This window comes from Leptopilina heterotoma, unplaced genomic scaffold (genome assembly GCF_015476425.1).
Source record: "Leptopilina heterotoma isolate Lh14 unplaced genomic scaffold, ASM1547642v1 Lhet_81, whole genome shotgun sequence".
Lineage (NCBI taxonomy): Eukaryota > Metazoa > Arthropoda > Insecta > Hymenoptera > Figitidae > Leptopilina > Leptopilina heterotoma.
The window spans coordinates 178071-205586 of record NW_025111185.1 but is presented as its reverse complement, the minus strand read 5'-3'; the positions used below and the strand labels follow the sequence as shown (position 1 = coordinate 205586).

The following is a 27516-nucleotide window of genomic DNA, read 5'->3' as shown; positions in this document are numbered from 1 at the left end:
TGGTTTTCAAAGAGTCATAAACTCTATTTCCAAGATGACGATGAAGTCATCATGAACAACAATTGTTTTCATAACTGTGTTATGAGGGAAACTTGAAGGCCATACAAAATACATGACAAAATGCGTCCCAAATAGCCAATTGCTTAATGTCGTACATGACCTGCTCCAAAAATCATAGCTAACTAAATTCCGGTATTTATAAATTCTGGCAAGTCTCTTACTATTCGCTGAGATCTAATGTTAGGCGAGAAGGAATTGCACAACGTTATACGCAGAATTCGATTGGCGAGACAGGATGGTGTCAGTGACTGACGAGATAAAATAATATAAGGAAGCCCAAACGTCATAGTCAAAAATGATCTCGGTCAATCTCAACTCCTTCGAGAAGCGATGTTTGTGAAGAATTACGTCAGTTACGAGATACATACTTGTCTCATCTCATACCATTCTCGATGTCAATGATTCTTGTGTCTCACAAAGTGATTGCGTGGGTGTGTATACATGAACAACCAATAAGCCGTTTGTAATTTTCGAGATTTAATCCTCTCTCTCTCTTTCTCTCTTTATATCTTATTTTCTCTTGCGAAAATGAAAAGATTTATTGACAATTTTCATATTTTTAGAAACATGGAAACTTTGCGGATCTTTTAATTAAAAATTATTAATCTCGGATCATGTTTCAAACCGATTTCGTCATTCTTCATAATCACTCCTCGTCATTTCATAAACGGAATAAAGTAGCCACTTGTTGAAAAACGGTAAATTTTTGCAGAAAAAAAAAAAGAAAACCTTGTGTTGCTTGTATTATTAAGTCATTGTATCTATAGAGAACGCATTTTAATATTTTGTGACGCGTAAAATATGAAATAATTTGCATTTAATGAATAGGTTTTTATTTTTAAAAAGAGTTAACCTTGTTTTCCATCTGTGTTTCTCTTTTTACAAAATGTTTTTATATTTTTTATATATGTGTTTATTTTGCAATATGCAAAAATTTCTGAAGGCTCAAGTAAATCAGGAATGAATAAAAAAAAAGACAGAAATCGTAAAAAAAATTGCCCGTCCATATTTGGTGTCAAAGAGAGACAAAAGTGGGATCATATCTATGCGGTAAAGTTAAGCTCTCTCTAGGACGCAGGAATCCCTCTGAAAGGAGAGAATATATAAACGTTCACCCATTTACGATTGACAGTGTATGGAATATATAATTTATTTATAACATGTTTATGTGACGCGGAAAAGTTAGAATGTTTATCGCTAAACGTAGGAGACTGCGCAAGGACATTTTCTACTGTCAGAGCGTGATTTTCTGCAGGACTAGATTTGAATAGAAAAAATAACAAAACGAAGAGTGTAGAAAGATTTAGATTTTGGCCAAGAAAGGGAAAAATTTGTCTTATCTTAAAATAATTTTAGTGAAAAAAATATGTATGATAAATACTTTTCATTTTGGTGATAAATATTTCTATAGGTCTGATAAATATTTCTAGTTCTATAAATATTTTTCAGTTCTAGAAATAAATATTTTTAGTTCTAGTAATAAATATTTCTATTCCTAGTAATAAAAATTTCTACTTCGAGTAATAAAAATTTCTATTTTTAGTAATAAATATTATCTGACTCAGTGATTGACATGTTGCTATCAATATCAGTTACTTTTAATTTAAATTAAATTTTAATTATTTCACTGGAAGAAAATTATAATCATGAAATAAAATGAAAGTATGTTTCAATTAAGGAACATTGTATTAAAAGGAAAACTTGAATATAAATATATTTATAATATAAAAAATTTACTTCTTTCTAAAATTGACTTCAAAAATAGTAAAATTTCCTATTTTTGACATAAATTTTGCTTTGATTGAAGTATTTTGTTAATTTTTACTGAAATCTACTTTGGAACTATAGTAAAATTTATATTTGACTATTAAACATTGCAGAATCAAAAAGTTCCCAAGCAAAAAAAAAAAAAAAAAAGATCGACGTAATTTACTAATTTTTACTAAAATTTACGACAAACGTAGTAGAATTTACTTTTGAATTAACAAATTTTTATACGACAAAGTATTTTATTAATTTTTCTAAAAGTCTATTTCCAAAATAGTAAAATTTAATTCTTAATTAGTAAAAAATGCAAGATCGAATCACTTAAGTTATTTTTCACTAAAATTTACTTCAAAAATAATATAATTTACTTTTGAATTTGTAAATTTTGATACGACAATGTATTTTATAAATTTTTACAAAAATTAACTTTGGAATCAGTAAATTTTACTTTAGAATTAGTAAAATTGCAAGGCCAAAGTATTTTCTAAATTTTTAATAAAATTTACTTCGGAAATAGGAAAATTTACTGTCGAATAAGAAAAAATTGTTAAAAATTAGCAGAAATTCGTTACAATTTATATATTAAATAAACCTTGAAAAAACCTGGAAAAGTCAGATAATTCTGATCGGAATCCTAAAAAATTTTCTAAAGTTATTGTGCTTATTCTTGAAATCTAATTTTTCTTAAATATTTCAAAATTAATTCAATTTTAAAAGAGTTGCGTTTACAATTTTTTTCGCAATAATTCAATTATTTTCATAAATAATAAAAACTTTATAGCCTTAAAATTATTTTCATAAATAATAAAACTCATCGCAGAATTTCAATTATTTTTAATACAATTTTAGTGGAATTTCTCGAAGAATGTTTTATAATAATTTTTATAATATTATAATTATATTATAATTATTATTAAAATATTATAATAATTTTATAAAAATTCACCAAAGAAATTAAAATATTTTAAAAAGCCTTCCTACAATTTATATTTATTAGAATTTAAGTATTATTGTCAATACATTTTTAATTAATTATTTCAATTATTTAAAAAGAAATATTATTAAAATTCGTCTCAAGAACTCAATTATTTTCAAAAGTAATTAAATTCTTCGCAGGATTTCAATTATGGTCAAAAGTTTAAAAAAATTCTCTTTCAAAATTTCAATTATCTTTATAAATAATAAATTTTTTCTCCAAAATCAAATTATATTCAAAAATTTTAATAAAATTCTTGGTAAAATTTCAATTATTTTCAAAAACTTTTCTCAATTCAATCAAATTTTTCACAGAGATTCAATTATTTTTAATACAATTTTAATTTAATTTCTCGAAAAATGAAATTATTCTTAAAAATTTTATTGAAATGCAACAAAAGAATTTTAATTACCTATTTCAAAATTTGTTGATAAAATTCTTTATGAGAGTTCAATTTAAAAAAAAATTCAATTCTCCAAAAAATTTTTTATTTTTTTATCTAAATAATTGAATTTTCACAAAATTTTCTAATAAAAATTGATTTAAATGTGAATTTCAAATGAAATTTTATAATTATTATAATTGAATATTAAACTCTCTAAATTTGAATTAGTAAAAATGTTTTCTAATTTGAATTAGTGAGTGACTTTTTGCATTCGAATTTAGCAGATTTTACTAAAGTCGTTTCAAATAATTTAATAGTAAAATTTACTAATTCAAAAGCAAAAAGTCAGTCACTAATTTCAATAAGTAAACATTTTTACCAATTCCAATTTAGAGAGAAAGTATTATAGCTTGTAATTTTTAGAAATAATTAAATTTTGAAAAGGTTTCAAATTATAATCTTTGAATTTTTGAATTTTTCATAATTTCAACTGAAAATTGTGTAGATTTAATTTTTTTGAAAAAGTTTAATTGAATTTTTTTTTAAGTTACTTAAAGTTTTTATTTTCTAATATATATTTGATTGAAGAATTTCTGAATAATCGATGAAATTTCATAAAATTGAATTATAAACAAAAGGATTTGAAAAGTTTTTAAAGAAATTTTTCAAAAATTATTAAAAATAATTAATTTAAAGAAAAATTTTAGTTAAAAAAATCATAGAAAACAATAATTGAATTGAAGTGATGAAAGTAATTTTGAATAAATTACAGTAACAATATTCTTATAATATAAAATAATGATTTTTTCAGTCGGGCATTTTTAATTATTATAAAACATGAAGATGTCGATTGCTCCGAGTCGAAGACTCGGAGTGATCGATTTCTTCGTGTTTTATAACAATTTTTCACAAGTTTTCTTTAATTTCAAAAAGATTCGAATTTGAAATTTTTGAAATTCTTAATTCTTATGGAAAAATTATGACTAAATATTTATTTAAAAAAGATAAATATAACAATGCGGAATAAAAAAGAAAAATTAAATTCATAATTAACAAAAGAAATTATAAATTCATAATTAATAATAAAAGAAAAAATAAATTCGTAAGTAATAAACTAAAAAAAAGGAGTTAATAAAAGGAGAAATAAAATTATAATTAATAAAAGAGAAACTAAATTACCAATTAATAAAAGAGAAAATAAATTACCAATTAATAGAAGAAACAATAAATTCGATAATAAGAGGAGAAATAAATTTTCATTAATAAAATAGAGAAAAATGGTGGATAAATTCGAAAAATGCAATAAAAAAGTGAATGCTGTATATATTGCAAAATTATGGATGAAATGGAAAAATATTCATTCTGAATACCATGTTATGACATAAGCTTTGATAGTGAACTGTTCCATTCCTCCATAGAAGAACGATACATACTGAATATAAAGATAGAAATTCCAACTCATCATTCACCACTGTAATACGTAGATTTACCGTACATCCTGCAATTACTTTTAACCTTTTCTCACATGACAATCAAAAGTAAACATTATCAAACAATCATATTTAATATGAAAAAATTTAACGCAACTACGTAATTATTACTCATTATTCAAAATACATAATATGTCAATTTAATTCTTTGAAAACGTATTGCGTGCGAGATTCTTCACATGTTTTCGCAAATAATTGTTTAATTTATCCAATTGCAACTTCAATTGTAATTGTTAATATTAATAATGTAATTATGAAACTCGCCCTAATTCTCTTTATTAGTATAGTAGTAATAATACTGATGACTGTTAGTATGTACTAATAATAGTGAACAATTATTTTCCCTTCATTTGTTAATGAAACCACTGTTTTCTTCAAAGTATCAAATTGATACTAAACCTTATCAAATTCATACCAAAAATTTAGATCAATTTTTTATTTGATCCACATTTTTGGTATCAATTCGTTGCAATTTGATACTTTTAAGTTAACAGTGACTACTCTGTCATTCTTCAATTAAATATATTAGAAATAAAAAACTTCAAATAATTAAAAAAAATTCCATTAAACTTATTGAGAAAAATTAATTCTATAGAATTCTTAATTAAAAGTATGAAAAGTTCAAATTTTCAAAGATTTTAATTTCAAATTCATTTTTAAATCAATATTTATTAGAAAATTCTGCGAGAATTTAATTATTTAACTATGAAAATAAATATTTTATTAAACAATTGAATGTTTCTTAAAATTGAATTCTTATAAAGAATTTCATGAACAAATTTTTAAATAATGGAATTCTCTTGACAAATTTTAATAAAATTTTTAAGAATAATTGCATTTTTCGAGAAATTTGATAAAAATTGTATTAAAAATAATTGAAATTCTGCCAAGAATTTGATTAAAAGTTCTGAAAATAATTCAATTTCGGAGAAAAATGTTATTATTTATAAAGATAATTGAAATTTTGACGAGAATTTTTGTAAATTTTTAAACATAATTGAATTTCTTTTAAGAATTTTATTAAAATTGTTTTGAAAAAAATTGCATTGTTACGCAAAGAATTTCATTAAAATTTTTGAAAATAAATTTATTTTTAAAAGAAATTTAATTAAAAATGTATTAAAAATAATACTTAAATTCTAATAAATAAATTGTAGCAAAGATTATTAAAATAATTAAATTTCTTTGATAAATTTTAATAAAATTTTTAAGAATAATAACTTTTTTCGAGGAATTCCATTAAAATTGTATTAAAAATAATTGAAATTCAGCATTGAGTTTTATTATTTATGAAAACAATTGAATAATATATGAAAATAATTTGTAAATAATTGAATTCCTGTGAAATTTTTATTATTTATGAAAATAATAAAATGTTTGCGTAGAATTTCATTAAAATTTTTTTTAACTAATTGAATTCTTTTAGAAATTTTTCTTAAAGTAGTAGATATAAAAAATCATTGAATTAAGGAAAGTTTTTGATAATAATTAAAATTTTGCCAAGAATTTTATTAAAATTTTTGAAAATAATTGAATTTCTGCAATCATTTGTAATTGCTTCATAATTCAATTTATTTTAGTGTTTTTAACTAAAATTCTTCTATAAATCCATTATTTTTAATAATCAATTAAATATATATAAGAAAATTTAACAAATTTCAGAAGAATTTTAATTTAAAAAATTTTTTTTTAAATCTAAGTTTGTTTTATATTTTTAATTAAATTCATTTAAAATTGAAATTTTGCAAAACTTTAATTCAAAATCTCTTGAAATTCATCCACTTATGAAAATTGTAGACGCAATTCTTTTAAAATTGAATTAATTTTGAAATATTTAAGTGAAAATAGATTTCAAGAATATACACAATAACTTTAGAAAACAACAATTTTCCAGGATTTCGATCAAAATTCTCTGACATTTCCAGGTTTTCCAGGTTGCCTGGCAACCCTGAATACGGAAAAAAGAATAATGTAATTTTTACTTCTTTTAGGGTAAAATATAAATTGTTACAAATTTCTGCTTCATTTCTCACAATTTTTTTCCAATTCGACAGTAAATTTTCCTACTTCCGAAGTAAATTTTAGTAAAAATTTAGAAAATACTTTGATCTTGCAATTTTTACTAAATCCAATGTAAAATTTACTGATTCTAAAGTAAATTTTTGTAAAAATTAATAAAATACATTGTCGTATCAAAATTTACAAATTCAAAAGTAAATTATATTATTTTTGACGTAAATTTTTGTGAAAAATAATTAAAGTGATTCGATCTTGCATTTTTTACTAATTAAGAATTAAATTTTACTATTTCGGAAATAAACTTTTATAAAAATTAATAAAATACTGTGTGGTACAAAAATTTACAAATTTAAAAGTAAATTTTACTACTTTTGCAGTAAATTTTAGTAAAAATTAGTAAACTACGTCGATCTTAAAATTTTTACCACTTCAACAGTAAATTATATTATTCTTGAAGTAAATTTTAGTAAAAATAATTAAAATGCTTCGATTTTGTATTTCTTACTAATTAAGAATTGAATGTTAATTTTTCCGAAATAAATTTTGTGCAAGAACTAATAAAAATACTTTGTTGTATCAAAATTTACAAATTCAAAAGAAAAATTTTACTACTTTTGCAGTAAATTTCAGTAAAAATGAGTAAAATACGTCGATCTTGAAATTTTTACCTAGTGCTAATAATACTAATTATTATTGGTACTATTATTGCTGATAATTATTAAAAATACTAATAAATAATAGTTATAATAATAATTACTATTGATAGTAGTATCGCGAATAATTATTTCGAATTAGTAAAAATTGCAAGTATATTAACAATACTAATTACTATTAGTGCAATAATAATAGTAAATACTATTGAGTACCAAGTACTATTGGTACTTAGTACTCATTACTATTAGTACTAATCACTAATAAATTTTAATTAGACTATTTATTATTGTAATAAATAACTAGTATAAATTAATTTATATTTTTCTTATTTGGAGATTATTGATTTTAATACCATTTATTAAACATTTTCGAGAATATTTCTTGTCTAAAGAACTATTTCTAATTTTAGAAATAATTCCAACTCTAGGAATAGAACGATCTCTAAATCTAAATTTTAGTTAAAAATAACCAGTTTGATAGCAAAAGGTCAGTTTATTTAAGAAAATTCCACTAGTTCCTTCACTTTGTCGGCGAAATTGAACAAATATTTTTCGAGACGTCTATAAGAAATGAATGATAAGCAAAATTGTTTTCCCTAACACTCTATAGGTTTATATTAAAAATTAGCTCCTCGCTAATGCGTAAAGAGACGATTGTATGAATAATCGCGCCGTTCACTCAATAAATTATTATTGAAACGGATAAAAGAATTGAATGTGTTCCATTTCTGTGAGAATGATTTAAAATATGAATTGGAAAAATTTCTCTCCATCCGAGTTATTAGACGTGTGCATTTCTCGACACAAGATGAGTGACATCACGATATTATACACTGTGTGTAAGCCTTTTATAAGTCGAGTTTAATGATTATCGAGGCGCAAGCAGCATATCATAACTTGGATTGTTTCTAATTCATCGCAACCGGCATTAAAGTACATACTCAACAAGTAAAAAGCACGCGAACATCTGCAACGCGTTGTCGCGTCCCAGATAGCACGTGTTCTCTTCAATTACTTGCAGTGTCTTGTTTCGCATTCGCGCGACTGTGACATTGAGTCGAGTGAGAGTGAGAGAGTGAGAGAGGACACAACTGGCCATGAGCCTGAAAATCCGGAAGACGGAAATTATGATTATTTTTATTAAAATGCTTTTAGCGAAAAATCACGCGAAGCTGAGGAAATGAATGTATGTATATACTCATATTGTATCGTGATAACAAGTCATGATTATGGTATTTAGAGCAAATTCTAAGTACATTTGATTGAATATGTAATAGTGCTGGAGGTGTATGGGTATTAAGAACGAACATTTATCGAGATAAAGATAAACCTTGCTGCTCATTACAATAGTTCCGTTCAATGAGTGCTAGCAGAGGAAGTCAAGGATATGTAATGTGCCTAGCTTATGTATCAAGTGGAGAGTAAAAAAAAATCTTGAAGGCGTATCTTCGTCTCGGGTGCAAGTAATCTCTCATTGAAGCTGCCGCTTGTGAAATCTTTTAAAGCGATTTAATTACAAGGGACGTACGTACGAGAACACTTCCTAAAAATCACGAGTTTTCTTCTTCTACTTCTTCTTCTTCTTCTTCTTCTTTTTAAATTATTATTTGTCTATTTTTTCAAAGTCTGCAGATCTTGGATTGTATGAATTTTTCAAATTTTTTTCAAATATTTAGGTTTGCCACAAAAATTTTATTTCTCACTGATTTCTAAATAGAATTTTGACTTCTACTCTTATCCCAGGCTTCACAGTGCCCCTAAAAAGTATTTTAGGGGAAATAGGGGACTGAAAATTAAAAAATAGGGGACGTTTAGGGGACCATAAAAATTGGTTAAATAAAGATAAAAATATTATTTATTTATACAGGGTTGCTACAAAAATTTAACTTCATTTTTCCCTGATTTCCAAACACAACTTTGACTTTTTCCCTGACCCTAAAGAATATTCTGGATTCAATCTAAAAATTATTAGATACTCAAAAAAATGTTCTATTAAATTTATTTACAAATTTCTTCAAAAGTAAAATTATTCGAAAACATCAATAGTTTTTTTGATTTAAAATAAATATTCAATCATTTTTTTTTCATTGGAATTAAGGTGTTCAAAAATTTAAAATTCAAACCTTTTCAAATTGAACAACTCATAATGAATATTATTATAAAACATAAAGATGACCGACTGACAAAATCGTTAGTTTATTATTATGAGAATATTGTTACTGTAATTTCTTCAAAACTAATTGTATCATTTCAATTCAATTAAAATTTTCTAGAATTTTTAACTAAAATTTTACTTTAAATCAATAACATCAATTATTATTCAATTAAACATTTGCAAAAAAATTAATTCTACAGAATTGTTAGTTAAAAATACGAAAAATAATAATTTAATTCTACGAGAAATCAATTATTGAAATAAGAAAATAAATAATATTGAATGTTTCTTAAAATTTAATTTTTACGAAGAATTGTATTAACAACTATTGAAAATATTTAATTTCTTTTAAAGAATTTAATTAAAATTTTAATAAAATTTATTATATTAAAGAATTTTATAACAATTTTTGAAAATAATTGAAAACTTTTTGAAGAATTTTATTAAATTTTTTAAAAATAATTGAATTCCTGAGAAGAATTTAAATAATAATTTTTGAAAACAATTGAATTCATAAGAAGAATTTTATTAAAATTTTTGAAAATAATTGACTTCTTGAGGAGAATTTTTAAAAAAAATTTGACAATAATTTAATTCTTGAGAAGAATTTACCTATCTATTTATAAGGATAATTTAATTCTTGACGAGAATTTAAAAAAAATTTTGAAAATAATTTAATTTTTCCAAAGTAGGAATTTAATTACTTTTTAAAAGAATTGAATTCTTGTGATGAATTTTTGATATTTATCAAAATAATTGAATTTTGGAAAAGAATTTTATTAAAATTCCTTAGAATAATTAATTTTATGGAAAGAATTTATGCGATTTTGTTGTTTATCAAGCTTATTGAATTCTTTTTCAAAATTACTTAAAATTTTTTGAAAATAATTGATTTTCTGCGAGGAATAAAATGTTAGATATTTATGAAAATATTTGAATTATTGCAACGAATTTTATTGTTTTAATGAACAATTGATTGTTTTTTAAGATTGAATTCTTTCCTCAAGTTTTAATAAAATTTTTAATAATAATTGCATTTTTCTAGGAATTTTTTAAAAATTTTATTAAAAGTATTTGAAATTCTGCGATGAAAATAATTGAATTCGTAAATGAAATTTTATTATTTATGAAAATAATTGAATCTTTTCGTAGAATTGTATCAAAAAGTTTTTTCTATAATTAAATCTGTTGATAAATTTTATGAAAATAGTAAATATTGAAAATTATTGAATTGCAAAAAACTTTTGAAAGTAATTGAACTTTAGCAAACATTTTTATAAATTTTTGAAAATAATTGAATTTTCGTCGAAAAATTTTGCTATTTGTAAAGATAATTGAATTCTTGACGAGATATTTGTGACAATTTTTTTAAATAATTGAATTTCTTCGAAGAATTTCATTACTTTTGAAAATAATTGAATTCTTGGTATGAATATTGTAACTTATGAAAATAATTGAATTTTGTAAAGAATTTTTTTAAAAATTCCTCAAAATTATTGAATTTCTGTGAAGAATTTTGTTATTTATCAAGATAATTGCATTAAAACTTTTGTAATAATTAAATAATATTAAAAAATTCATTCTTGGCAGAAATAGAAAAAATTTTTGAGGGTTTTGTATCAGAATTAGTGGCAGTTTCATAGTTTACGAAGCTAAATTTGGTGTGAATTCATCATTAAAAGATAAAAGAAAAAATAGGGGAAATTTAGGGGAAATTTTCAAAATAGTGTACGTTTCGAGGCCAAAATTAAAAAAAGGGGACTTTTAGGAAAATAGGGGACAGACTGTGAAGCCTTAAAATTAACTATTATAAACAAATCTTGTCAAAAATTTAGAAATTAATTAATTTTTTACAAAGAATTTTATTAAAATATTTAAATAATTGATTTTTTTCGAAAAAATTTCTTGAAAATCGTATTTTACACAATTTAATTACTTTAAAAATTTGATTATAGGTATTCATGATATTATTTAAATTTTCGACTTGAATAATATTAAATTTTTGAAAATCAGTGAATTAGTTTGAAAAATTTTCGAAAATAATTAAAAGATTTCAAAGAATTAAATTAAAATTGTACTGAAAATAATTGAATTCCTCTGAAGAATTTTATTATTTATGAAAATAATTGAATTCTTTCGAAGAATTTTATTAAAATTATATTTAAGATAATTGAATTCATCTAAAGAATTGTATTATTTGTAAAAACAATTGAAATTTCTACGAAAAATTTATTAAAATTTAAAAAAAAAAATGAATTGTTGCAAATTTTTTTGACGAATTAAATTAAAATTGAATTGAAAATAATTCATTTTGTATATAAAATTTTATTTAAATTTTTTAAAAATAATTGAATTCTTTCGCGAAATTTTATTAAAATTGTATTAAAAATAATTGAATTTCAGCAACGAATTTTATTATTTATGAAAATAATTAAATTTTTGTAACGAATTTTATTAAATTTTTTTAAATAATTGAATTTCAGGGAAAATTTTTATAATTTGTAAAAATAATTGAATTCTTTTTTTCCTTTTATAAAAATTTAAAAGAATAATATCAAATATTTCGAATAACTTGATTAAAATTGGATTAAAAATATAATTGAATTTTTGCGATGAATTTTATTATTTCTGAAAATAATAATTTAACTATTCTAAACAAATGTTGTCAAAAATTTAGAAAATAATTAATTTTTTACAAAGAATTTTATTAAAATATTTAAATACTTGATTTCTTTCGAAAAAATTTTTTGAAAATTGTTTTTCACACAATTTAATTACATACTTTGAAAATTTTATTATATTCACGATATTATTTGAATTTCATTAAATTTTTGAAAATAAGTAAATTTTCGCTTTGAATTTTATTAAATTTTTTATAAATAATTAAATTCTTTTGAGAAATTTTATTAAAATATATAAATTTGTATATGTAAATAAATATAAATAAAATAATAGATATTAAAAATATTTGGATTTCATTATTTGTGAAAATGACTGAATTCTCATAAAATATTTTATAAAATTTTTTTAAATAATTGAATTGTGTCAAAGAATTTTATAAAAAATTTTCTAATTGTTTCTAAGAAGAATTTTATTCAAATTTTCAAAAATAATTTCTTTATTCCAACTATTAGCGGATTTAATCTCAATAAGTTGATGTTCCTAAAGTTCTGAATGTTTATTTATTAATTTCTTCTTTAAATTAAATTTTTACTACAACAATTTTGCGTCACTATCAAAAAATTAAATTCTTAAAGTTACTAAATATAGAATTTGAATTCTTTTTGAATCATATAAATTTCTTTTGAATTAAATGAATTTTTCTTCTTCTTTCAATAAAAGAAAAATTAATTTTCAATCGAAGAAGTAAATCAAAGCAAATGATTTTAGTTTTCTTTGAACTTTAGTTTTCTTTGAAATTTTGAATTTTTAAAAAATCTGTAATGAAATTCTTTAATAAATTCAACTATTTTTTCATTCAATTTCACAAAATTTCCATTAAATTGATAATTTTTTGATAAACATTGTTTTTAATAATAATTGAATTATTTTTATGATATTTTATTTTTTTATTTAGAAATTATTGATATTGAATTAAGATTTTTCAGAAAACTAATTTTTTCAGAATTTTAATTAAAACTTTAAAAGTATTTAAGGGCATTTGAAACTTGATGACGTCACACATGCTTTGCACAAACTGAAACGTCATCAAGGTTCAAATGCCCTTAAAATTGAAATATTTTTTTAAATAAATAAAATATTCGTTCAAAGAAAAGAAATATTTTTATAAATTACCGATTGCAATAAAAATTGAAAATTTAATTTTGTCTCTAAAATTAATTTTCTTGATACGCGACACGTAAAATTATTACAATGAAATTTGAATTTAAAGAAGAAATGAAGAAAATTCTATTTGAACATTCAGAACTTTAAAAGCATTTAACCGATTTCGTCAAATGTTATAATTTATAAATATTTCGTAATTAAATATTCCATCTTATAAAATATGGGATTTTCTTTTCGATTTGGAAATTCAAACTGATGAATGATGAGATTTAGAAAATTCTGTCTCTTCTAATATAGTGTGGGTGTGGAAATAGCGATTATTCTCTCGCGAAATGGGAATTCCGTCCGAATTTCATGGTTTTCTGGGCAGTCATCTGGCATCGCGAACTTGACTGTGTGGTCTCGTTTTGAGCCTTTATATTTATAGTTTCTAATGAGAGAGAGAAAGAGAAGAAGCTGCAGAGAAAATATACGAAATTTTGTCCAAGTGTTGCCAAATGACAAAAACCTTATATAATAATTATTATTATAAATTAAGCCGATGCAGTGCGGCATTTCTAATTATTCCATTACAACTCCCGATGGAGGGCGACCCTCGTCGCTCATTAATTTCAATTTAGTGGGGCTAGTTTATACCACTAATGACAATACAGAATAACACCTCCTTTTGTACTGGAAATCATAACAATTTCTCTCATATCTCTCATATAAAGATTAAGAGAGTATTTCCTAGAAAAGTTCTCGAGAAGAAAAATTCCACCTTTTTAAATTCCTTTCCTAATTTTTTTCATTTCTGTATTTCACTCCAAACTTACTGCATTTCTATTAAATAAAAAATGAAAAATAAAAAATAAGTTTTCGAGAAGAAAAATTCGGCTTTTTTAAATTTTCAATTCTTTTAATTTCTATTAAAATTTACTGCATTTCTATTAAAAAATATTTATAGAAAATAAAAAATACTCTTAAAGGTGGCGATTCTAAAAACTAATTCGAAAAATAACCCTGAAAATTAAATTCTCTCAAAAATAATTGAGAATCGAAATTCTAATTTTGTATACTGAAAATTAATACAATTTCCGGGTAATTTAAAATTAGACGAATGAAATTATAACTGTTTGGGATTATTCAAATTTTTAATTGTTGTCTGACATTGATGGCAATTGACAGGCTTGGAGTTTGTTAAAATTTCAGTGCATAAATTTATAAATAAAAATGTGCTTTCGAGATAATTGAACAAGTAAAATGTTGTGAAGATCAAACTCATAAATTCTGTCTATCAAGTTTTTGCGATTATTATCTGAACTCAAAAGCTAAATTTAAGTCGTGACAATAATTAAAGGAGACAATGTAGTTATTAGAGTCGTCATTTATAAAAGTTGTCGGTTTAAAAGTAATATTCTGTCATTATAACTTTCAAGCAAAGAAATATTTCGCATCGAAATAAATAGATTTTCGATAAATTCTCTCTACTGTCAAATAAATTTTCAATGACTCCTCTTTACTGTTAAATAGAATTTCGATGATTTCTCTTTACTGTTAAATATATTTTCAATAAATTCTCTTTACTATCCAAATAGATTTTCGATAAATTCTCTTGACTGTCAAATAGATTTTCGATAACTTCTATTTATTATCAAATATATTTTCGATAAATTCTCTTTACTATCAAATAGATTTTCGATAAATTCTCTTGACTATCAAATATATTTTCGAATAAATTCTCTCGACTATTAAATAAATTCTCGAATAAATTCCCTTTATAATTTTCACTTTGTAATACAAAAAAGGGAAAAATTCTCCAAAAACGGAATTATCAGTGGAAAATGTATAGAAACTGTGACAAATAATATTTGGAATAAATTATCCTCGGCATTTTTGAAATGACATTTTATTCCTTATAAATGAATGTGTTCTGTTCTCTTGCTGTTTACATTGCATGAATTATTCATTCGCACAATGACTTTTGCTCAGCATCAATCGAATCGAATAAGATTCATCTCACGTCGAAGGTCTGTGCAATGACTAGAAGTTAGTGAAGAACATTGTGCGAGCCTAAGAGTGCGTTCAACACAACAATACTTTTATAGATCGGCATGTTAACAGAGGCCAGTGCTCCTTACTGCATTTATACACTTTTTTCCGCGTGTGACACGAGAAAATTCTTTTTCTCTTCTTCAATCAAATTTTTTCGTTTAAATTGTAAACTTTAATTTAGTTCCAAATTTCCATTAGGGAAGAGAAGAAAAAAATTAATTAAATTCAAAATTAATTAAATTAAGTAATTTAATCCAAAATTAATTAATTAAATTAATCAATTAATTTACATAATGTAAAATTATGATTACCAATCAAAGATTAAACCCGGACTAGATAAACTTCCTCGTAAAATGTTCAAATGCCTTTTAGACAGGTCAATACTTTGTTTAGACGTAACAAAGCTTGAAGGCATTCCGTTTTGGACAACATCCAAATTTTATTAACATTCCATACACCGCAAATTTTCCTCTGAGAAAATGCGGATTTTCCTTGCAATAATAGATCGACATATATATTAGAGAACAACAACGATTATTATTCAATAAATAAATGTTACTCAATAAATAAGTAATCGAGAAAAAAAATGAGACAAAAGCAATAAAAATAAAATACGAAACCTTCAGAATGTAAAAAAATAAGTAAACAAGGTAATTTAGTAAATAAAAAATTCAACAAGGCAATATAATAAAGTAAATGGAGTAATTAAAATCTGAACAGTAATTAAGTACTTAACAAAGAGTAATTTTCATAATAAATAATAAAAATAAAAACAAAGTATTTAGAAACTAAACAAAGTAATTAAAAACTGGACGAAGAAAAAAAGGACCAAAGAAAAACTGAATGGATAAATAACTAAGTAAAAATAATAACTAAATTAAATTAAAATAAATTTAATATCAAAGGAAAAAGAGAACTAAACGAAAAAGCAAATATAGGAAGAAAAAATTAGGCGAAGAAAAAATAGAACCAAAAAATAAGAAGAATGTACTATACCAGGAGAAATTAAACCAAAAGATAATTGAGTGAAGAAAAAACAACTGAACAAAGAAAAAAATAAACAAAGAATAATTAACAGTGAAAAATAATTATACGAAGAAAAAATAGAACTAAAAAAATAATTGAATGAAGAAAAAATGAAACCAAAAAATAATTGAACGAAGAGAAAACTGAACCAAAAACTAATTGAAGGAAGAGAAAATTGAACGAAGAAAAACTGAAACCAAAATTTAACTGAACGAAAAAAACACTAAACGAGAAAAAATTAAAAACAAAAAATAATTGAACGAAGAAAAAATAACTGATCGAAAAAAACACTAAACGAGAAGAAAATAAAACTAGAAAATAATTGAACGAAGAAAAAATGAAACCAAAAAATAATTGAACGAAGAAAACACTAAACGAGAAAAAAATGAAACCAAAAAATAATTGAAGGATAAAGAATGAATGGAAGAAAAAATAATTAAACGCTAATAAAATTAAACGAAGAAAAGCTAAAACCAAAAAATAACCAAACGAACCAAAAATTGAACATAGGAAACACTAAACGAGAAAAAAACTAAAACCAGAAAATAATTTTAAATGAAAAAAAATTGAACGAAGAAAAAAACTAAATAAAGAAAAACCGAAATCAAAAAATAATTGAAAGAAGAAAAAATTGAACCAAAAAATAATAATTCATCGAAAAAAAAATAAAATCGAAAAATAACCATAATTAAAGAAAAAATTGAACGAAGAAAAAAATAAACGAGGAAAAAATAAAACCAGAAAATAAATAAGTGAAGAAAAAATTAAACGAAGAAATAACTAAATAAAGAAAAAATTAAATCAAAAAATAATTGAAAGAAGAAAAAATTAAACCAAGAAATAATTGATCGAAGAAAAAATAAAACCAAAAAATAACTGAATGAAGAAAAAATAAAACCATAAAATATTGAACGAAGAAAAAATAAAACGAAAAAATAACTGATCTAAAAAAATGAAACGAAGATAAAACTAAACTAAACAATTTACTGACATTAAAATTATTTTCCCTGACAAAATTCTTTGCACAGGAAAATATAAATGTTTTCGGAAAATGAGTAAAATTTATGAAATTTAATCATTTCTAAAAATTACAATTATAACCCTTCCTAAATTCAATTATTTTCATTATTTTCTATAATTTTCAACAAAACTTCATCTCTAAATCAATTATTTTAAATAATTTTCCAAAAGTTCTTCGAGAATTAAATTATTTTAATACGAAAATTCAATATTTTATAATAATTGTAACTGTCCATGTTTTTTTCTTAAATTTATTAAGGTATAATATTTTCAAAAAATAAAAATAATCAAATAATAATAATAATCAAATCATATTTTGAATATGATTTTGTTTCTCCAAAATGTTAAAAATAATTATAAAATGTTATTATTTTTTGTATATATTTGAATTTTCGGAAATATTTATGTAATTGAAAAAATTGAAAATACTAAATTTAAAAAAATTAGAAGCTAATTTTCATTAATTTTCATTTTAAAATTTACTTTTTAAGGATTTTTCATTAAAATTTTTGATAATTCAATTATTTTCGCAAAATTTGCAATTAAAATTCTTCAAAAAGTTGATTTTCAAAAATTCTAACAAAATACTTGAAAAAAATTAATTATTTTCAATTAAATTTTACAAAATTCTATTTTTTCAAAATCTTTTTAAATGTATATTTTAAAAATTTGAATAGAAAAATGATGTAAAAATTATTTCTGAAAGATTTGTTTATAGTTATTTTTTCGCACTATAAAAATCGAAATGAATTACATTTAATACTAAAAAATATATTTTCTTGGAGCATTTGGAAGAAAAGTCGAAAAAGTTGCAATTTTTGAAAATAACCAAATAAGTCGAAAAAAGTTTCAATTTTCTAAATTTCCCTGACAAAAAATTTTTTTCCTGACATTTCCCTGATTTTACTGACAAAAATATTGTTTTACTGACATTTCCCTGACTTTACTGACATGTGCCCACTCTGAACTAAACAAAAAGTAACTAATAACAGAAGAAACAAAACAGTGAAAATAGTAATAAAAAAAATAATAAGAAGAAAATAAGAAAAAAATAATAATAAAACAGTAATAAAAAACGACAGATTAATTAAAAACAATAGGTTATTAAACAGTAGAATTAATGGAAACCAAAAATAATATACCTACAAATAAAAATGCATGGGTCCCTCATTGTTTTTGAATATTCTCGATCATCAAAAATTCCAAAATAATCCTTCCACATCTTCGAAAATGAAGGTCACGAACCATGAGAAAAACAATAAAATATGGTATGCATAAATTTTCTCGCACAAGTTTTTCTCTTTTTAATAATAAATAATGCCCTCTAAAATGGTTAATTGCGTTCATTAAATACGTCGTTAAAATTAACCTGTTAAAGTTATTGTTTAGTCACAAAGAATCATAAAGTTTCACTATATAAATGCCCGCGCACAGGTTTAATGACAATGTCACATGGGTCCCATGTTTTTCATTGATTCTTCAAGTCACGTTAAAAATTATGCTAAATCACTCGCGTTTGTTTATCCAATTTTTTCATCTCCTCTTATTTTTGCTTCCTTTAAATTGGTGTTTGTTAAAAAAAATTTCCAATCTCCAATTTTTTCATCTCCTCTTATTTTTGCTTCCTTTAAATTGGTGTTTGTTAAAAAAAATTTCCAATCTCCAATTTTTTTTCTCCTCTTATTTTTGCTTCCTTCAAATTGGTGTTTGTTGAAAAAAATTTCCAATCTGGAGAATTCCAGAGAATCTCTATAGAGAATTCTAGAGAATGATGGGAGAATCTCTAGAGAATATTAGAGAAAAAAAGAGAATCTCTAGAGAATAATAGAGAATCTCTAAAGATTTCCAGAGAAAAATAGAGAATCTCTAGAGAATAATAGAGAATCTCTAAAGAATTCCAGAGAATAATGGAGAATCTCTAAAGAATTCCAGAGAATATTAAAGAATCTCTAGAGAATTCCGGAGAATCTCTAGAGAATCTACAAGATGTTGACAGAATTTTTACGGAATCTCTACAGAATGTCTTGAAAGACAGTCTTAGAAATAAGCAAAAGAGTGCAGAGGAGAATAATTTCCCTCTTGATATTGATAATCGAGGATGAATTCTCACAGTCTGGCAATGGTTTCTCGGTTTCCACTCGTTCCAAATTGGAGACAGTGGAGGTTTCATCGCCTTGACGATAGTTGTCAATTTCCTGAGCGTTAGTGACGTGAGGCACATAATTGGGTTGTTGATAAACACCTTTGGAGACTGTCGAGTGAATTCGTTCGGTAGGAGCGACTGGTCGCGAAGTTTCACGCGTTGGGTAGACTGTCTCTTCGGGAAGAGTCCTTGGAACGTGTTCGGTGGGCCAGTATCTCGGTGTGGTCATCCAGGAATTTCGGTCCATGGAGGGAGTGTGCGTTTCGTGAACACTTCCCCCGCGGGAGAGGAACATGTCCTCGCGAGCAATATCCGATTCGGTGGTGACAGGAGGTCGAGCCGGACGTGTCCAGATATGCGTTGTCATGGGACGATGAGTCTCTGGCTGAGTGGTCCAGACAGTTTCCATAGTATCCGGTCTCCTGGTGTCGGTGATTCTCTCCCGATACACGGGAGTCGTGGTGATTGGATAGGGTCTCGTTCTCCAGTCCTGTTGCTCGTTCCGACTGGCTGGCACCGTATCGTGAGTTATGTCCTTCCAGGTCTCGTCCTCCTGGAAGGTGACGTTGCGATCCTCGAGGAATTTCACGACAGCATTCGGACATTGGAATTGGGGATTGTCGTTTAGGAAGATGCGCTTTAGATTTGACATTTGGGACATTGCGTCTAGATTGAGACACTTGAGACGATTGCCGGAGAGTCGGAGGTCGGTGACTTCTCCTAGATACTGATAGGCGTCGTCTTCGATTTCTTCTATTTGGTTGTAGGTGAGATCCAGGTAGTTGAGGTCCCTGAGACCCTCTATCCAGGAAGCTTTCACTGATGACAGTCGATTGTTGTCCAAACTCAGCTGCTGCAAGTACGTCATACTGCCAAAGGCGTTCGGTTCGATTTCCGATATTTCGCATTCCGAGCACTTGAGAACCAGCAAAGATTCGCTGAATCGGGAGAATGTGTGAGGGGTGATGATCGGAATCCGCATTCTCGATATTTTCAATCGTTCAACTCCTTCTGGAATACCATTCAAGTCAGTGACGTAACCACCAGTGCATGAGTACTCCATTAAATCTCTCGTTTCCACATGAAAACATGCTCCTTCAATGTAACTGATTACAACTGGAAGAAGAACGAAAATCGACAGAATCGTTCGGGCCATTTTCAATAACACCTTCAATTAATCTTTGAACTGTTTCTACTTTTTCGATTCTAATGATTCTAATGATTCTAATTTTTAACTCCAATTGTCATTAGACAAATTTTTATTAGATAATTTTTATTCAACTTTTAATTATATTTAAAGATTCATTAGATTTAGAAAAAATTAGTAAAAATTTTTCATCAGATTTAGAGATTCATCAGAATTATTTTCACATGATTAGAAAATAGAAAATAGATAATATATGACAGTTGGAAAATAATTGAACATATACTAGAGAATCATATCGAAGGAGCGAACAGAGTACCAATGATAAAAAATGATAAATAAATCAATCGAGAGCTACCCGCTTAGGACTGAACTGTGTTCTAGCGTTACTGAGATATTTATTTACTGCTGCATCCCCTCCCGCCCTACTTCCACCTTCTGATTCTCCCTCTCTCTCCTTCGCTTCTGATCTATCTCACTTTGTCTTTTATTCTCCTCCTACTGCATTTCTGATCATCAAGAGGTACTATTAGTAAAAATAGAGAAGCTGGAAAATAGCACTATTAGTAGACGTATACTTGTTCAAACTGACGGAAGTTACATATTTGTTGATCGCGATTAACAGGCTGAAATAGAAACCTATGAAATCAAGACATTACTCATAATCTACCTTATATGACATTCAATAATCAAAAACTAAACGCGAGCACATTTTTTCGAATACAATTTTTAATCACTCTGCAAATTTTCAACCTACCGAAGATTTTTTTCAATCTTTCTTTATTTTGAATTTTTAGAAAAACAGGGTTGCCATATTTTTCAAATTCAACAACTAATACGAATGTTTTATAACAAATTAAAAGTGTTAGAGTAGTAAAATCATTATTTTATTTTATAAGAATATTGTTACTCTAACTTCTTCAAAATTACTTTCATCATTTCAATTCAATTATTATTTTCTAGAATTCCCAACTTAAATTCTTCTTTAAAATTTCTAATACTTTTTGCAAAAAGTTCTATTTGGGAATTTTTAAATTCATTCGTTTACAATTCAATTTTTAAATTAAATATAAGAAAAAAAATGTCAAATAATTCAAAAAAAAAAATCCAATTAAACTTTTTCAAAATAAAATTTAATTCTACAGAATGAATGAAATTCCTTTTTAAATCGATTCTTATTAGAAAATTCTACGAAAATTCAATTATTTAAATATATAAATTATTGAATAATTGAATTAAAATTGAATTCTCATAAAAAATTTTATGAACAAATTTTTAAATAATTGAATTCTTCTGATGAATTTTAATAAAATTTTTAAAAGTAAATTTATTAAATAAATTTATTTAATATTTTAATCTACTAAAAAACATATAATTAAAAATTTAATTTTATTAGATATTTACGAAAATAATTGAATTCTTTCAAAAAATTTTACTATCTATTTATGAAAGTAATTGAAATACTATAAAGTTAACAAAATTTTAGAAAATAATTAAATATCTACTGCGAAGAGTTTTATTCTTTATAAAGAAAAATTAAATTATAGAGAAATTTTTCAAAGTAATTGAATTTCTGTGAAAAGTGTAGAAGTAATTGAATTTTCATCATTTCAATTCAATTATTATTTTCTAAAATTTCCAACTAAAATTCTTCTTTAAATCAATTATTTTTAATACTTTTTAAAAAAGTTCTATTTGAGAATTTTTAAATTCATTCGTTTACAATTCAATTTTACCAAAACTTTCGATTTGGAAATTTTTAAATTTAATATACATAAGAAAAAAAATTTCAAATAGTTACAAAAAAAGAAATCCAATCAAACTTTTTCCAAAAAAATGTAATTCTACAGAATACTTAGTTAAAAGTATGAAAAAATTAAAATTTTAATTTAAAACTTTTTCAAAATTCAATTATTTCTAAAACTTCAGGCTATAATGCTTATAATATTCAATTATTAATGTAAAATTTTACCTGAAATTCATTTTTAAATCGATTCTCATTAGAAAATTCTACGAAAATTCAATTATTTAAATACAAAAATAAATAACTTATTGAATAATTATATTAAAATTGAATTCTTTCGAAACATTTTACTATCTATTTATGAAAGTAATTGAAATACTATAAAAAAGTTAAGAAAATTTTAGAAAATAATTAAATATTTGCGAAGAATTTTATTCTTTATAAAAAAAAATTAAATTATAGAGAAATTTTATAGAAATTTTTAAAAATAATTGAATTTCTGCGAAAATTGTAGAAGTAATTGAATTCCTGGGAAGAATTTAATTATTAATGAAAATAATTGAATTTTATTGAAATTTTTTAAAATAATAAAATTCTTCTAACGAATTTTATTTGAATTTATAAAAATAATTGAATTCCTGTGCAGAATTTTATCAAAATTTTTGAAAAGAATTGAATTTTTTGCGAAAAATTATATTAAAATTTCTGAAAATAATTGAATTTTTATAAAAAGAATTTTATTAATTATGAAAGTAATTGAATGTATAAAAAGAATTTTATTATTTACAAAAAAAATTAAATTCTGCAGAATTTTATCAAAATTTTTGAAAACAATTGCATTTCTGCGTAAATTTATTATTTATAGAAGTAATTGGATTCCAAGGAAGAAAATATTTTTCATCAAGAAATTAATTGAATTATTGTGAAAAATTGTATTAAAATTTTCGAAAAAAATTGAATTTCTGGAATAATTTTGTTATTTATAAAAAATAAATAAATTCCTGGAAAGAATTTTGTTATTCATGATAATAATGTATTGAATTATTACAAAGAATTGTATTTAAATTTATAAAAATAATTGAATTTCTGAAAGAATTTTATTCTTTACAAAAATAGGTAAATAAATTCCTAAGAAGAATTTTGTTATTCCTTAAAAATAATTTAAATTGAATTATTATAAAGAATTGAATTAAAATTTTTGAAAATAATTGAATTTCTGCGAAAATTTTATTATTTATAAAAATAATTGAATTCCTGGCAAGAATTTTGTTATTTATGAAAATAATTTAATTATTTTAAAGAATTATATAATAATTTTTGAAAATAATTGAACTTCTGCGGGAATTGTTTTTATTTTTAGAAATAATTGAATTCCTGTAAAAAATTTTATTATTTATAAAAATACTTAATTGAATTGTTGCGAAGACATTTATAAAAATTTGTAAATAATTGAATTTCTGCGAAGAATTTCATTACGTTTTGAAAATTAATGGAATTTCTGCAATTATTTGTAACTTTTCCAAAATTTTCAAAAGAATTTGAATGATTAAAATTTTTCAAAAATTTCAGTAATTAATTTATTATTGTTTAATTGAACGCTCAGAATTTTAGGGATGTCAAAACTTTAGGAAAATTAAAGTAAAAGAAAAATAAAGAGACAAAATTTTTTGTCTTATTATTCATTTTTACTAAAATTGACCCAATAAAAGTATCTAGAGAAAAATTATAATATAATCAGTTTTTTGTCACCTTTTTTCCATTTCATTGAATTTTTTCCCCCAGTGAAAAAAAATTGTGTTTAACTAACCTTTCGTCTTCGTCTTTGCTTTTTCTTCTCATCTTCCTGAGTGAATGCTTTATATTCCGGTACCTCTTTCTGTGCGATCAGGTCTTGAATAATATCGTGAAGACGAGGTTCTTCGTCACAGTTTGTAAAAGGAACGGCTTCAAGAATATAGTCCATGTTGCCTTTGCCTGAAAATTTCATATAATGAAAATCAAATAATATAAATTGGAAATAAAAAACGAGTAAATAAAATGCTAACAAATATAAAGACATTTTTAATAAAATTTAGCTTTTCAAAGTAGTTTCTAAATAAATATCCAAAAAATTCAAATTCAAACAAAAATTAAATTTCCATTATAATAATTAAAATTAATTAATTACCATAAAAAATATAACTTTTAAAGTTTCTAAATCTGGAATTTAAATTTTATTTTTTATTGCAATCAGTAATTTATAAAAATTTTTTTAGTAAGAAATGTATCGTTCATTTGAACATCTTGACCAAAAGTTTCAAACGTTTAAGTGAATGACTTTGCTTTACTTCTTTTAATTTGTTTTTTATTTTATAAAAAAAATTATTTTGTGTATTAAAAATTGACGCTTAAAATTACTTTAAATAATTGTTTGCATTTAATTATTTTTCCTTTTTTGTACAGTAATTTTGAAAAATTTGTAAATTGGAAAAAAATTTTATTTCAATGTTCAAAACTTTATGGAAAAGTCATAAATTACTGATTGCAATAAAAATTACAAACTTAAATTTCACATTTAAAAACTTTAGAATTACATTTTTTTTATAGTGACGCAAAAATATTGCAATAAAATTTGATTTTAAAGAAGAAATAAATAAATTTTGTTTATTCGAAAGTAATTAATTTCAGTGACAAAGATTTAATGGCAAAAATCTTTGCCATCGGCCGATGGCATTCTTACTAGAAAAAAAGAAAGAAATTCTAATTAATTATAAATTAATTAATTTTCAGCTTACTGTCCATATAAGCTCGCTTCAAATCCTTTATTTCGGCCTCAGATCCCTTGTAAGTTTCTTCGTAATCCTTTATGTCTTTGACTGTAATCGGTTTAAAAAGTGTACGCCAATAATCTGCCCAATTACGCATGACAACTTCATCACTCTCTTCATCGAATTGTCCTGTTTCATCGTAAATTTTACGCTTGTCATTATCGCTGAGAATTGAATGAATTCTGCCAAGAACTTTGAATTTTTCCGTAGCTTCGACTTTAACAGATTCCTCGACACGATCAGGATGTACGAGTAAAGATAGTTTGTGATACGCTTTCTTAACTGCAAAAATTATACAATACGAATCAATACAATCGTACATAAAATCATATTACTTCTCAATCAAAATCAAACAATTGCTTATGACCTTCAAAAATATCTATTATGAAAAGAAAACAAGTCTGAACGTGCAAACACAAAATGTAGTGAATTTTGTGAATTTGATACACAATTGTACATATAAAATTAAAAAATTGAATATTTAATTCCCAAGGATTGTATACTAAATATTTCAATTGTCATTTTTCCTAAATTACGAATATTGACAAGAAAATTGTTCTTTGTGAAATATTATTAAAGATAATTGACTGTTATTCCAAATAGAGGTTATGTTTGGTGGAAAAAATTTCTTACCCTGCTTTTGATCTGCTGTTTTAGGGATCTCCAACACTTCGTAGAGTTCACGAGCACCGAAGTACTTTTCGCACAAATCCAAAAGACCTGCCATTGTTCAAATGTGAGTAAAAAAACTATAAATTTTCAATTTAACTGACGCCGAAGAAGTCGAAGAAGAATCTGACACACAGGTACACACAAACACAAAAATTTAGATTGGCGGCAAAAATTCTTCGTCTCTGTTGGTAACTCGCGGAATCTTCTTTGCCGACGATAAATTAAATTTCCGGCGGGAAGTAAAAAACAATGAGAAAATCTGAAGTAAATTAGAAAAATTAAAAGTTTGAAGCTTTTCTTAGTTATTTAATTTTGAATTTAACTTTTATTTTCTGTTCAATTTATTGAAGTTGACAACTTCAAAGTTTTGAGCAAATTGAAAGTTGGCGCCTGAAAATAGGCTTCCAGATATAACTGTATATCCGGAAGCCTATTTTCTGGCGCCTACTGTATAGCAAAATTTTCTTTGTAGGAAATTGTTACTTAATATTATTAATATTAATTAGTAATAATTTGTAATTACTTTTTTTATCAATTTAATGTGAGATTTATTTATTAACTAAAAAATAAAAATTATCTATTAACTAAAAAATTTAAATTATTTAATTAACAATTTGTTAACTAATTAAAGAGTTTTTTCTTAGTTTTTCAAGAAATTCCTTGAAAAAGAAAATTTTATTTATTATCCAAAAAAATGAAATTATTTATTAACTAAAATTATTAAAATTAGTAATTATTATTATTAAATTAACTTATCAATTTATTTGTTAACTAAACAGAAAGTGTCATTTATTTTTTTTTCAAGGAACACGCAAAGGGAGAAAGAAGGAAATTTGTTTAATAAATTTAGTGATTTTTGTATTCAAAAAAAGAAAATATACATGACAGATTTAGTAATTCCCGATACAATAATTAAGAAATTAAAATTAATTGTTATCGTTACTAATAAGGAAGGTGACCCACACCCAATAAATCAAGGCTTTCTTTTAAAATCCTTTTGTGGCTATCTACTATTTACAATTTATATCATTGTTACAACTTTAAAAAACGTTGAACGCTTTTAATCGTGTCAATTATTTTTCCCATTATACTTTAAACTAGTATTAAATTTGGTTTTAAAGGTATAAAGAGTGCGTGGAGACAATAATTTTCTAAACAAATATTCTCATGGCCAAAAATTATAAACTGTTTTACAATAATAAGTAAGTATTTAGAAAATTTAATTACAATAATTGTGGATTTTCATTTCATAATTTAAATATATCAAATTTGTTGGCATTTCACACATGTCAATAACAATCAAGGTAAAATATACAATTAATACAATTGTATAACAATAGTTTTTAGTGTAACATTTTTTTTTTCTCTCTCTCTCTCTCTTTTTTTTTTTTTAATAACAATATTTATCAAAATAAAAATTTGATTGTACAATTAAAAAAGTGAATATAGTTTTGATTTCTTTCTAAATTACAACAATAAAATCTTTCGAGTTTTCAACTGTAAAGAATTTTTTTTTTTGAGGCACATTAACAATTGTTCTAGTACTTTAAAAGTATTTTCAGAAAAATTGAAAGTAGTTGACGGGGTTTTTTTATTTTACAAGAAGTTATCGTAAAATTACAAAGAGAAGATTCT

General features: G+C 23.8%; 2 protein-coding genes across 2 annotated transcripts in view; both read right to left on the bottom strand.

Annotated features, from left to right (window-relative positions):
• The window catches only part of LOC122511343 (dnaJ homolog subfamily C member 9), a 42020-nt gene extending 15986 nt beyond the window's left edge, over positions 1–26034 (bottom strand). The window contains exons 1-3 of the mRNA XM_043626505.1: positions 25843–26034; positions 25177–25491; positions 24210–24376 (exon numbers count right to left, since the gene is read on the bottom strand). Of these exons, the coding sequence (XP_043482440.1) occupies positions 24210–24376; positions 25177–25491; positions 25843–25936 (576 nt within the window). The 5' untranslated portion in view covers positions 25937–26034. The remainder of the gene's footprint in view (positions 1–24209; positions 24377–25176; positions 25492–25842) is intronic.
• On the bottom strand, positions 18519–21040 carry LOC122511342. Its single transcript, XM_043626504.1, has one exon. It carries the CDS (start codon positions 20668–20670, stop codon positions 19384–19386), a length of 1287 nt encoding a protein of 428 aa, XP_043482439.1. The 5' UTR covers positions 20671–21040; the 3' UTR covers positions 18519–19383.
• Positions 26035–27516: the final 1482 nt, after the last annotated feature.